A 12,698-nucleotide genomic window follows, 5' to 3' on the forward strand; every position below is an offset into this window, starting at 1 on the left:
TCTCAGTCAGATACATTGCACGTCAATTTGTAATACATTAGATAGCCATTGATCTAACGTCTCTCTTCCGAACCAGTTTTGTATGCCTAACCGGACACTTATACGAAATGACGAGGAGAAATCGAGAGCCATTGATGCCGAATGATTGTGCCCAGTGACTAATACATTGCCCATTTCGCATGTGCCATTGTGCTGCCGTGGTAATCGTTGGGCTCCAAGGGAGCGGGATTGGGCGGCCTCACCTCGGTAGATGATCTTGAAGCCCAGCGAACCGGCGCTGTCGTCTGTCTGCAGATGCAGCCACATGTGGCCTGTCATGCTCACCACGAGGTCAGGCACACTCGTGCCTGTCAACCTGCAAGCAACAGGGATTGGGGAGGCAAGGTGTGACGGTGCACGGGTGAGATCTCTGAACGATGAGCCCCGATCCGATTGCGATTTCCCGGCAGTGTGGCCGGGCATGTGATCGAGTCGCCTGCGGGCAAAAAAAGTGGCGAGCGTTGCGTTTTGACAAACGGACCGGAGATTCCATCGAGATGCTTTAGGGCCAATCAACATTCAATTGGATTAAAGAGCATCAATGTGAACACTCTTACTCACCATTGCAATAGAAGCAAGGAAAAGAGATGTGGCTCAGCGGTTGGATGTTACATTGTTCGATATAGACGTGCTACGCCTTTAATGTATTGAAGGGGATGCATATCTGCCATCAACTCATTAATTTTCCCTCTGTATTTTTGCACGAAGCAAGATAGTGGTGGTATCCGGAGCATGATGTAACATTGTGGAGACATCTGTATTTGTAAAACGTGAGCACCACCAAACGCTCACGTGAGCAGGAAGACAATGCACCCAATTCATCATCTTTTTTGGCCAGTTCGTTGAGATCGTTTGGCTATCCCTTTTTTGGTAGAATTACAACTTTTTTGTTCCAGAATATGGCCAAAAAACTGCATTGTGATTTAAGTGGAAACGCTTTTGCAGTATCTCTGCATAATGCCGGAATTCCACAATAGTGTAAAATGTATATTCAATGAAACGAGCCTACTGACTTTTTATATTTCATATATTTTTTTGCATGAATGTTATATATGTGAACTCTTCGTCATCACCATCATCCAGGATGTATTCATCGCTGGATGAAGGTCTTCCCAAGTTCCCACCGTCTCATACTTGTCTTTTCTATGTAAGAATCAATCTAGTTCCTGAAAACAAACCCGGCAATCATCTCATGGCTGGACATCATCTGAGACATGTTCCCTCCTTTGGATGTCACTCTCATAAGCCTGAACCACCAGCCACACTGCCATCAACTATCATGTCCTGCCCAAACCCACTTAATATCTCTCATGTATTTTGTATTCGGAGGAGTTATTTTTTGTTGACTTTTTTAATATTGCATTGTTCATGCAAATATCATATCGCAATCGCTGAGGAACCAGAGACAAGCAGCAAGGCAGTCAGGCGGTGAGCAATCACCAACAACTGTGAAAGCTCTGTGGTCTTCTATACAGTATATTACAATCTTTTCAGCCAATTCAAGAGACGTGTGGGAGGAAACTGGAATACCCAAAGAAAAGCTGTGCATGCGAGGAGGCAACACTCTATCCCATAAAGAAGGGACAGATGGAGATTAATTCACACTTTGGTGTACCACCTTTTCCTGAAAAGCCATGGTGTGGCACCTCGCAGAGGGGTGTCTCTTCGCAACATTTGTGCGAAACACCAACCCTCGTCTCCACGGTGATGGATTACAGGCGTGCACCAATACCGCCTGATCCTATTCGGTGTGTTCCTCATTCTGCCTCTCAGTGTCATTCCGAGCATGCACCTCGCCATTGCCTTTGTGTGTGTATTTTTCACGTGTTATTCCATTTCCTTAGTCAATTTCGGTATTTTGCTGTTCATTATTAAGCTCATTTGTCCAGAAGCGCTCAAACCTGCTCCACATCACCCCTTTATTTGATCATGTTGTTCCCAGTCAGCCTTCAACAAACGGCCTAGGCATACACACTCTGATGTATTTTCCAGTGGTATCCCTCCACCAGATATCTTCGTTTGTTGAGCGTAGATGGTGGTTGTTTTTTCTCAAAATAACAAATTTTCCATTATCTTAAGTTATTCTTTCATTTACTTCTGATAGTTCCCATTGGCTGCTATAATGACTGTAACACTGACAAATATTATTCATTTGTTATTCATATTTATGTGTTTACATCTCCAAATTAACTTTTACCCAAAAAATATTTGAATGTTGGTGTGAAAACCTTAGATAAAATATCTCTCCTTCTCTGAAACCCCATTGGACTATTTGAATGTTATTACTTTTTATGGAATTTTAGTGTAGCCGATTGAGCTTTGTAAACCGTTCTTTATTAATAAATATTCGTGTGTTTTATTAGTCCTTGATTTGTGACAAGTTTTTTGACTGCACCCATTACCACCAAGACTTATTCATTTTCATCATCTATAACAGATAGGCATAATAGTATTTTATATCTCCTTGTCATTTGCATAAACTCATTGATAGTAGGCATGTGAACCATGGTAGAAACCCCTTTTCTAAACCTGGCAAGTGCAATCCAATGATCTTTGTCAAGAGTTTCCAGCTGTTTTCCTATGAAGACAAAGTGTTCCAGATGTCACACCTTTATAAGAAAAACTCTGCCCCATCACAGCATAAAAAAAGTGGAAAGATCCTGGACCAGATTGCAAAGCTATGAACATCATAAAAAAAGCAAGATCAATTGTTGAAACAAAATTAGTTCACCTGCATACTAAACATTTACACAGAAAAAAAACCCCTCAATCATAGATAATGCCTTGATCATCATTCTATGCAAAATAAGGATAAAACTGACTTGAGCAATTACAGATATATTAGCCTCTCATTGCATATATACACTTTGAACCATTACATATATTCACAAACTAAACAATACATATATTTATACAGTATATCCATAAGCAAGAAAACAGAAAACGCATGTGCAGATACGTGCATGAATGTGTGTATGTGTGTGTGTGTTGGTTTGCTTTCAGCTCCACTGATAGGACTTTCCGTAAGGAATATGTAATCCAATACTTACACGTGCAGCACCATTCTGGGATCACCTACTTCCTCACCATCGCCGACCGTCAGGGTGTCAAATCCCCTTTCCAGATCGAATTCTTCAAAATTAATCTCTATGACCTGCAGCAATGAGATAAGATGATTATTTATAGCACTGAAAAGGCATGGTCATACATCTCAAGAGGTACACGCACCGGGAATAGTGATCGCGTTGATGTGAATTTCAAGATTTTTGAGTATAAATAAATCGATTATGTTAACCATTAAAACATTTCATGTAAACATAACTATGATGTCTGAGGTGGTTTTTTTTTTCCACGTGAGTAAACATTATATTTCAACATGATCCTATTGTTATGAGAACAATGAGATTAACTAAACACTAACGCTTCATTTATGCCCTTATTTCAATCCACTGTAAGCTGAAAGCCTCCCCACTTCAGGTTGGTTGAGGGGGTTGTTTGGCCATACTTCACCACGCTGGTCAGTGCAAACGGTTGAAGGAGGGCCCCCCATGACTGGTTCATATATAACTTGGCACTGATGTGAGCCGTGGCTAGGAATCGAACTTAGGCTGTTGGCTTCATTGCACAGTACGTTAATAACGACACCGTCCCTCTACTGTTCTAATACCACGAATATTTATTTATTTATTGATAATTAAGCATGCATCTTTAAACCACTATATTGCAGAATAAATATAAACTATTGTATTTTCATTTGATTCATCACCTGTACATATTCCTATACGTTATACAATTTAAATGCAATCACTTCATAATCCACACTAATTAGTGTGCTGGCAAATTTGCATTTCCGCAATAAGCAAAAAACATAAAACGTAATTCCTGTGGATTTCTTTGAATGTAACATTTGCACAATCTGCAATGTAAATGTTTTATTTATCCAATGTTTAACTTAAAGATTACAATCAATCATGAATACGCTCAACTGAATGCCCTACAATTTATTTACGGGGTTTTTTCCCCATATGAAACAAACTATGACAAAACGAATGTGTCTTAGCAATAACCCAAGGCCACACGTTTATTTCTCTGCATTACATTGGCTGTGGTTCAGTATCTATGGATGCAAGTGTGTGTTCCTTATTTGTGCACACTGCATGTGTTCTTCATTTCCAAACCCCTGCTAAGGTGCATTTTGTTATTCGTGTTTCATTGTACTACCAGCCATGCCTGCATGCATATTGCCATATACGTCTAAGGAATAATCATATTTTTAGGAATTCTGTAAACCTGTATTTTCCATATGTATAATAATTTGCGAATGTATTTGCCTTGATTAGCACCTACATCCATGTTAAAGATTACAAACAACAGTAGCAACTAGGATTATGACGGCATTATAGTTTATATTTTGCAAATAAATTGGCAAAAAATTCAGTCAAAATGCATGACTTTCCTTTTTCATCATAATATGACACCTATTACAATTATTGCATGGCATTGAACTATATATTTCATTTGCACATGTCATTTTCAACTTCTCTAGAGACATATCCTCTCAAAAAAAGGTTTTTAATGTTGTATGCATTCAGCAAATTCCCACGTGCGTTTATACATGTATATAACATATATACATTAGAGAGTCTTTCTTTGTAACGTGTGTATTAGCATCTACGCATTATAGCTCTTACTGTACATCAATGTAAAGGGCAGTGAGTAATCAACCCTTTGTCTGTCTGTACTCAAGATGTATAAAGTCGTTCGACCAATCTTGACAAAATCGTAACGGGTGGTACAAAACCACTATATCTTGTCTCGTATTGATTTTCAGGCCAAAAGGTCATAGGTCATAACTTAACAGCCAGCTCGCCGTTGGCCATTACATTTATGATATGTGGGATAATATATCTATCATTTTCGTGGTGGTAAAGCTAGGTGTTACACTGGCAGATAAGAAACGGAATTTACAGCACATTTATTCAATGGAACGCATTATGCAGAGGCCTATTAATATATTGCCTATTAATATATTGCTGATTTTTTTTTATATGTCAAGCAATTATTACTAATGCCTTTGAATTTATAAATCGAGTAAATGAACAAAAAGCATCGGTGAAAAGTCGGTTTCAAATCATGGCATCAATTGAAACACAATTAATGGGAAGAATGATTGAAAAATGAAAAGACAACATGTTTATGTTAATTTGTGGTTTTTAAATAAACAAACCCCCTTCGAAGAAATCAACCACAGCTGCCCTCCGAATATACCGATCACACTTAACCCATCTCTCAGCATTGGCCATTTACACTCCAGCATGTGTGCACATTTCTACTAGTTTATCTGAAGTGCTTGGATGATTGAGTTGATCAAAATATTCAAATTACCCAGAAAACCCAATGTGTATATTGTAAATGTATGACAAATGAAGCATACAAAGTAATAGAAGACAGAAATCCATCATATTGCCTTTTCAGGCTGTTGGGGCAAGTGTTCTGTTAGCAAGCACCTGCATGCAGGCCAGCATAGTGCACGAGGGGGTGGTATAGCTGGCACCACACCAAGGTATGATGATATTTACATACCACACGAGGTACCCATTTGAGGCTGAATCAACCTAGGGGAAGCCCAGGTGTCCGGGTTCGTGAACCAATGCGTGACCACTCCACTCAATGCGAGCAATACATACGGAGACAAATACAGTGAGGGAAAAAAGTATTTGATCCCCTGCTGATTTTGTACTACTGTACTACTGACAAAGAAATGATCAGTCTATAATTTTAATGGTAGGTTTATTTGAACAGTGAGAGACAGAATAACAAAAAAAATCCAGAAAAACGCATGTCACAAATGTTATAAATGGATGTGCATTTTAATGAGGGAAATAAGTATTTGACCCCTCTGCAAAACATGACTTAGTAATTTGTGGCAAAACCCTTCTTGGCAATCACAGAGGTCAGACGTTTATTGTAGTTGGCCACCAGGTTTGCACACATCTCAGGAGGGATTTTGTCCCACTCCTCTTTGCAGATCTTCTCCAAGTCATTAAGGTTTCGAGGCTGACGTTTGGCAACTCGAACCTTCAGCTCCCTCCACAGATTTTCTATGGGATTAAGGTCTGGAGACTGGCTGGCCACTCCAGGACCTTAATGTGCTTCTTCTTGAGCCTCTCCTTTGTTGCCTTGGACGTGTGTTTTGGGTCATTGTCATGGTGGAATACCCATCCACGACCCATTTTCAATGTCCTGGCTGAGGGAAGGAGGTTCTCACCCAAGATTTGACGGTACATGGCTCCGTCCATAGTCCCTTTGATGCGGTGAAGTTATCCTGTCCCCTTAGCAGAAAAACACCCCCAAAGCATAATGTTTCCACCTCCATGTTTAACGGTGGTGATGGTGTTCTTGGGGTCATAGGCAGCATTACTCCTCCTCCTCCAAACACCGTGAGTTAAGTTGATGCCAAAGAGCTCCATTTTAGTCTCATCTGACCACAACACTTTCACCCAGTTGTCCTCGGAATCATTCAGATGTTCATTGGAAAACTTCAGATGAGCAGGGGGACCTTGCGGGCGCTGCAGGATTTCAGTCCTTCACGGTATAGTGTGTTACCAATTGTTTTCGTGGTGACTATGGTCCCAGCTGCCTGACAGGATCCTCCTGTGCAACTCCACGAGGTGGGATCTTGCATGGAGCCCCAGGCCGAGGGAGATTGACAGTTCTTTTGTGTTTCTTCCATTTGCGAATAATCGCACCAACTGTTGTCACCTTCTCACCAAGCTGCTTGGCAATGGTCTTGTAGCCCATTCCAGCCTTGTGTAGGTCAACAATCTTGTCCCTGACATCCGTGGAGAGCTCTTTGGTCTTGGCCATGGTGGAGAGTTTGTAATCTGATTGATTGATTTTTTCTGTGGACAGGTGTCTTTTATACAGGTAACAAGCTGAGATTAGGAGCACTCCCTTTAAGAGTGTGCTCCTAATCTCAGCTCGTTACCTGTATAAAAGACACCTGGGAGCCAGAAATCTTTCTGATTGAGAGGGGGTCAAATACTTATTTCCTTCATTAAAATGCAAATCAATTTGTAACATCACTGACATGCGTTTTTCTGGATTTTGTTGTTGTTATTCTGTCTCTCACTGTTCAAATGAACCTACCATTAAAATTATAGACTGATCATTTCTTTGTCAGTGGGCAAACGTACAAAATCAGCAGGGGATCAAATATTTTTTTCCCTCACTGTATCTGACATGTAGCCGACACAGGCCGCAGGGAAAAGTGATGTCAGCGAGCACCCACAAATTCACGTTTACAACGAAGCCTATAAACTCTAAAATGTCTTCACTCTGTACTTCTGGAAGAGATGCATTCCCCTGCTGATCTGGGGAATACCAATGTCAGATTTTTTTCTGATAAAAACTGTCACATTCACAATGTCAAGTTACCCATAGTATATATCATATTTATGGAACATTTTAAAACTATTTATACTGAGCATGTTCCTGGTCCCATAATTTTTTATGATCAGTTACACATAGACCGAAGTTGCAAAGACAACATATTTTTTGTATGAATGCTATGTACAGTATATAATAGAAAATTATTAACAACATCAACATACAGTACTTTCCAATCCTACGATTTGTGGGAGGCTGCGAATTTTGAAAGACTTTTACTGGATAAAATGTGTTCCTAAAGTGGTATCACTAGCTTTAAAGATTCACTGTGTAGAAAGGCGGTTTACGAATCAGCAGCTTACAGCTTAAACTGATAGGGTTGTCAAGTATGCGTCAATGTAATTTGGTCAACAACAGAATTTTCATTGGAGTTTTCTTTTCATAATATCAATGAATCATCACACCCAAATGATGACTAAAGTATTTTTTCACGCAGTCAATTATATTTAAACCACTATACATATGCAAATACTACAATAAGTATTTCTTGAAACTATTAAAGCAGATATTTTACATCAAACACTGCAGATCTTTAAGAAATAGTCGGAGGTATATAATAAGATAGTTTACATATTATTAGACAGTTTACACATTCAGCAGGGGAATGCAACTCCTCCAGAAGTTTTCAGAGTATTATAAACATCATAATTAACTTGTGATGGTAAATTAAGTTTCTAGTTTCATGAGGAAGGCAAGAATCATTGAAATATGGCAAAAAAAAACTGGGACTCAGCTCTAATACATTTTAATGATCGTTTTAAAATGCATTCTCTGGCTTACAGATGATCTTAATCTACGTGGTCTTAATAATAAAGAATATATGTACGCAGATCTGTGGTTAGATCCAATAAACATGTGAACTCCAATGTACATAGTGTTTTACCCACAATGGATTACCTGTTATACTGGTTGTCATAACTTATTTTATGCTATTCTTTGGGTCTTTCGGTAAAGTCACGTAGATAGGTTCATAGAAAATAACAAAAAAACTACGACGTTTCAATCGCAACTCAAGCGGTCATCATCAGGACCGCTTGTTGTCATGAAGACTGCTTGTGTTGCGATCGAAACGTCGTAGTTTTTTTTGTTATTTTTTTGTTATTTTCTTTGAACCTATCTACATGCCTTTACCGAAAGACCCAAAGAATATGAATTCCTGCAGTCACGAAAACTTTAAGTCAAGATTTATGTTATGCTTTAATTACTCGCGGGACCTGTCGGGTCTATAATTGGCATTTCCCTCTATTGTTTATATTATCCGCAGATAAATGGAGTAAAATTTGCAGATCCTTCTTCTTTGTATGGCTGGGGAAGCTGCGACAGTCTGATGCCGCAAGTTAGTAATCCATTCAACGACTATGGGCGAGGCATGCCACCGGGAATTGATCTCTCGGGGCAGGAGCTCAGTACATGGGTTACCGTCTGACTTGGGTGGCTACGGTCACAGTAAAGGCTGCCCCTCGCGTTCCACTTGTGGAGAAAGTGGCTACATCTTCCCTGTCCTCAAGTGGTTGAGGTTTGTCCAATTTTTCCGTGGAAGGTTCAAGTCTGGAACTTCACTGCTCGGGTCAGTTACCGGGTTGCAAATGGTGATTTTTTTTGTTGTTGCAGTGAACCAAATACCATTGTGGATAATATGATCGTTGATGTTTGTCCCCCACATCACTGGAGATAGCGCTAGTTCAACCGCAGTTGAAATGTGGATGCATGCTTGACATTCCCTGTGTTACATGGGTCTAAAACATACATACTATGGATCAAATGTGTATTGATTTTGCAAGGCACTGGCAGAAATATAGGTCTGAGAGACTTAACAGACATTTGCTTACATCACTTTCTGAAGATTCAATGTAGTTTATACATACGGTGTTAAACCTCAGTGTGACAACAGTGTTACATGTGACAAAAGTTAATTGTGCACTGCATTGCATACTTTTTAGATTATATATACCTATGGTAAACACGACCCTGTGTACAGAATGTTGTACTTTGCCATTTTACAGTATTTGCCAATATATATTTTTAGAAATGAATAAGCAGAGTGTATGAAATGGTTTTCAAAGACAATTCACATATCCTGCTGCCATATCTCAAAAATTCTGTGATTGCTAAAGGAATTGGATATGTAATGGACATACACTGCACGGCAATTCTGTGTCCACTTCGACAGCAAAAAGCAGAATGCAATTTCCTTCCATTTATGTGCCTTTTCCATCTTATTACTATGGCAAGTTGCACACATCTTGTCACTCACCTTCACTTAAAGAATCCCAAAATAGCTGTCAAATAAACAGATAGAAAGGGATTGCTTGACTTCATAACCTAAATTATCGTAGGCTGCTCTACTATGCAAAGGACAAAATAAATCAAAACGGCTTGGTAGTAAATAAAATGTCCTATTTGTTTTGTTTTATTGAATGGCCTTATTAAATCTTATGTAAGGACTGTTTGTGTTTTACAATTATCATGACAGTTTCCAACAGTGTTTCGGTTGGAAGCACACTTGATTGCTGCGGGACACTAATATGCATTTATAAAACTGTAGAAATTTCTACGGGCACGAACGCAAATGACAAATTACGCACACCCTTCGATTAACGAAATCTAATTTCCACGTGAACGAAATTTCCCACGGCACCCAACATGAGATCGTCAAACAGGAGGCACCCAGGAGGCTGCGTCATCCATCAATGACAGCGGCACGGTGTCCCTGCAGTGCAACAGTAACGCCTCCACATTGCCTTACCACTCAATCTGTGTTGGTTAGTTTCTTGAAAGGGTGAAGCGGTTTTTTTTTGTTTTAAATTAATTACGATTCGACCGTTTTAATATTGATGTTCTTTATTATGTTTAAGTATTGTGAAAAGTGATACAGGTATTCTTTGGGTCTTTCGGTAAAGTCACGTAGATAGGTTCAAAGAAAATAATTTAAAAAATAACGAAAAAAGTAGTAACAAAAGTTTTTGGTTTGTTATTTTTTGTTATTTTCTTTGAACCTATCTACGTGACTTTACCGAAAGACCCAAAGAATATGAATTCCTACAGTCATGAAAGCTTTATGTCAAGATTTAGTGATATAGGTGTATAATTTTTTAGGTTAGAAGTAGATTTGGAATGACTGTCTGAAACATATCCCCGCCTCTCATCTGCACTCTGCTGCCATGGTGTAATAGTTTCGATGCTTGCAATCCAGATATTACCAGTTCAATCTCCCGTGGCAGCATTTGAAAAAAAACACGCGTTTTTGTTTTTAAAGAGCACATCCCTTTCGTAAATCGAGGGATACATCTATATACTATGAATAGTTTTGGACACGTATTATATTGTATAGGGGAATCAGAGCTGTGCTTCAGTATTCAGAAGCCAAGGGAATGCGCGTTATGCAAACATTATAATTAAAAGTGTACTGTTTACATTCCAACATTTTTCTGCAAAATAGTCAAATTACCTCATTACACAAACTGTTCTTTCTACTTATCAACCACAATACATTCATATACCTTTATCTCATGAATGCAAAGGTCAGTGGATCTTTAACATATTGGCTTTAAATACAATCCAATCAAATTCATGTTATGCAGAACCTAAATCCGCATTGATTTAGAGTGTATCCACTTGGAATAAATTTTTAATCCAAATGCATCTTCAAACATATAGATGAAAATCCAATCAAAAGACCATCATAAACCTGTTTACAAATGCATTTACATATCGAAAGGCACATTGTCCGGTGATTTTGCTGTAGATGTATTTTTAATTACACATGCAATCGCATGTAATTTGCATTTATTAAAGGGAAAATACATAAATAGGGGATGCTGCCATGCTGTAATGGTTAGCCCACTGAACTTGCAATCAAGAGGTTCTTAAACCCCCACCTTGCCTCTGTCCACTCAGCCAGTATAAATAGATTTACCACAGTGTGGTGGGGGGTCTCCGTCCAAACAGAGGTCCTTCTGCCAGCAGTGGCATGAGGAAGTAATTACAGGGTTTGCAATTTTGCCTTTAACATTTCACCCGTCTTTTCAAGGAAAAAATGCTAGCTTTGTGAATGACATTTTTTTTGTAATGATGTAAGGTTTTTTTACAAGTGTGGTAACGTTGAGTCGGTTTTTAAATTCTAAAACTTGTCCAGACAGCACTGCACCCATGAATGCCAAATTCCCACTTTGACGAATTGTATTTTCCATTAGACAAAGCCTATTCACCGCATGAGCGAGCCAGTCAGCTTTCAGATTTAGAGATTGAGTTGTGGGACTTCAATAGGACCACACTGAGTAACTTGGAACAATTTGGAGGCATTTTGTTCACGTACAAGATGCATCAACTAGATCTGCTTTCAATAGATGTCTCTGCTGTTTTGCAAATTTTAGGAGTAAAATTTGTGGGAAAGGGCACTGGATACAAATCACACATGATCTATTATCGATAGTCTGCCTACCGCATATTTTCTCCTGATATGGCTTTTCGACAAGTTGGAATTAATTTATCACGAGAGGACAACTTTGCAGGATGACGTTTTCCCCTTGACGTTGTACGAATGTCCCTTTGACAAGCAGCTAGTCCACAGCCATGATTGAGCCGAGTGGGAAAAAAATGTTAAGACCACTGCACTTAACCGAGAGCATATTTTCTATAAGTTCTGCTTCAAGTGCCCAATTACAGGTGATATACCAAAGGAATTGAGAATTTTAGCTTATGATTGCCGTGTAGGTATTCGTAGATGTGCTGTATATCTCTGCGACGTTTTGATTCATGTGCTGAAGACATAAACATCACACAAAGCCAAACAACATGCGATACAGGCCGAAAACATATTGGATATAAGCATTGACGAATATACATTATTTATTGAATTAATGCACGAATCATGGGCATTAAAAATTACAGAAATTCCGTATTGTATGTTTCTGGAACTTTTAAGGGCTGTGACTATCAGAAAATTGCAATGTGGGCTAATTTTGCTTGCATTTTAATGATGGGCATTAAGGACAGGATTCATTTGGTAAGCGTGTATGATAATTGTTAGCAGTAATTTTTATTAATCAGTTCGTAGAATGGCAATTATCAAATCGAATAATAATAGTTTTAAGGACATTTTGGGAAATTAGAAAACAAATTAGCCATCAAATATACAAAACAGGAATGGAAGGCATATTTATTTTAATTGCCTTAATTTATTTGTAATAGCAACTTTCTTTTGCAAATAA

General features: G+C 38.7%; 1 protein-coding gene across 3 annotated transcripts in view; it reads right to left on the minus strand.

Moving 5' to 3' along the window:
* The window catches only part of LOC116941580 (CUB and sushi domain-containing protein 3-like), a 442,102-nt gene that overhangs the window by 155,080 nt on the left and 274,324 nt on the right, over positions 1-12,698 (minus strand). For all 3 annotated transcript variants that reach the window (XM_032952771.2, XM_032952770.2, XM_032952772.2), the window contains 2 exons: positions 3,090-3,193; positions 243-355 (listed from right to left, as the gene is read on the minus strand). In XM_032952771.2, the coding sequence (XP_032808662.2) occupies positions 243-355; positions 3,090-3,193 (217 nt within the window). The remainder of the gene's footprint in view (positions 1-242; positions 356-3,089; positions 3,194-12,698) is intronic.

Source organism: Petromyzon marinus, chromosome 12 (genome assembly GCF_048934315.1).
Source record: "Petromyzon marinus isolate PM22_M1 ecotype Great Lakes invasive population chromosome 12, UKy_Petmar_22M1.pri1.0, whole genome shotgun sequence".
NCBI lineage: Eukaryota > Metazoa > Chordata > Hyperoartia > Petromyzontiformes > Petromyzontidae > Petromyzon > Petromyzon marinus.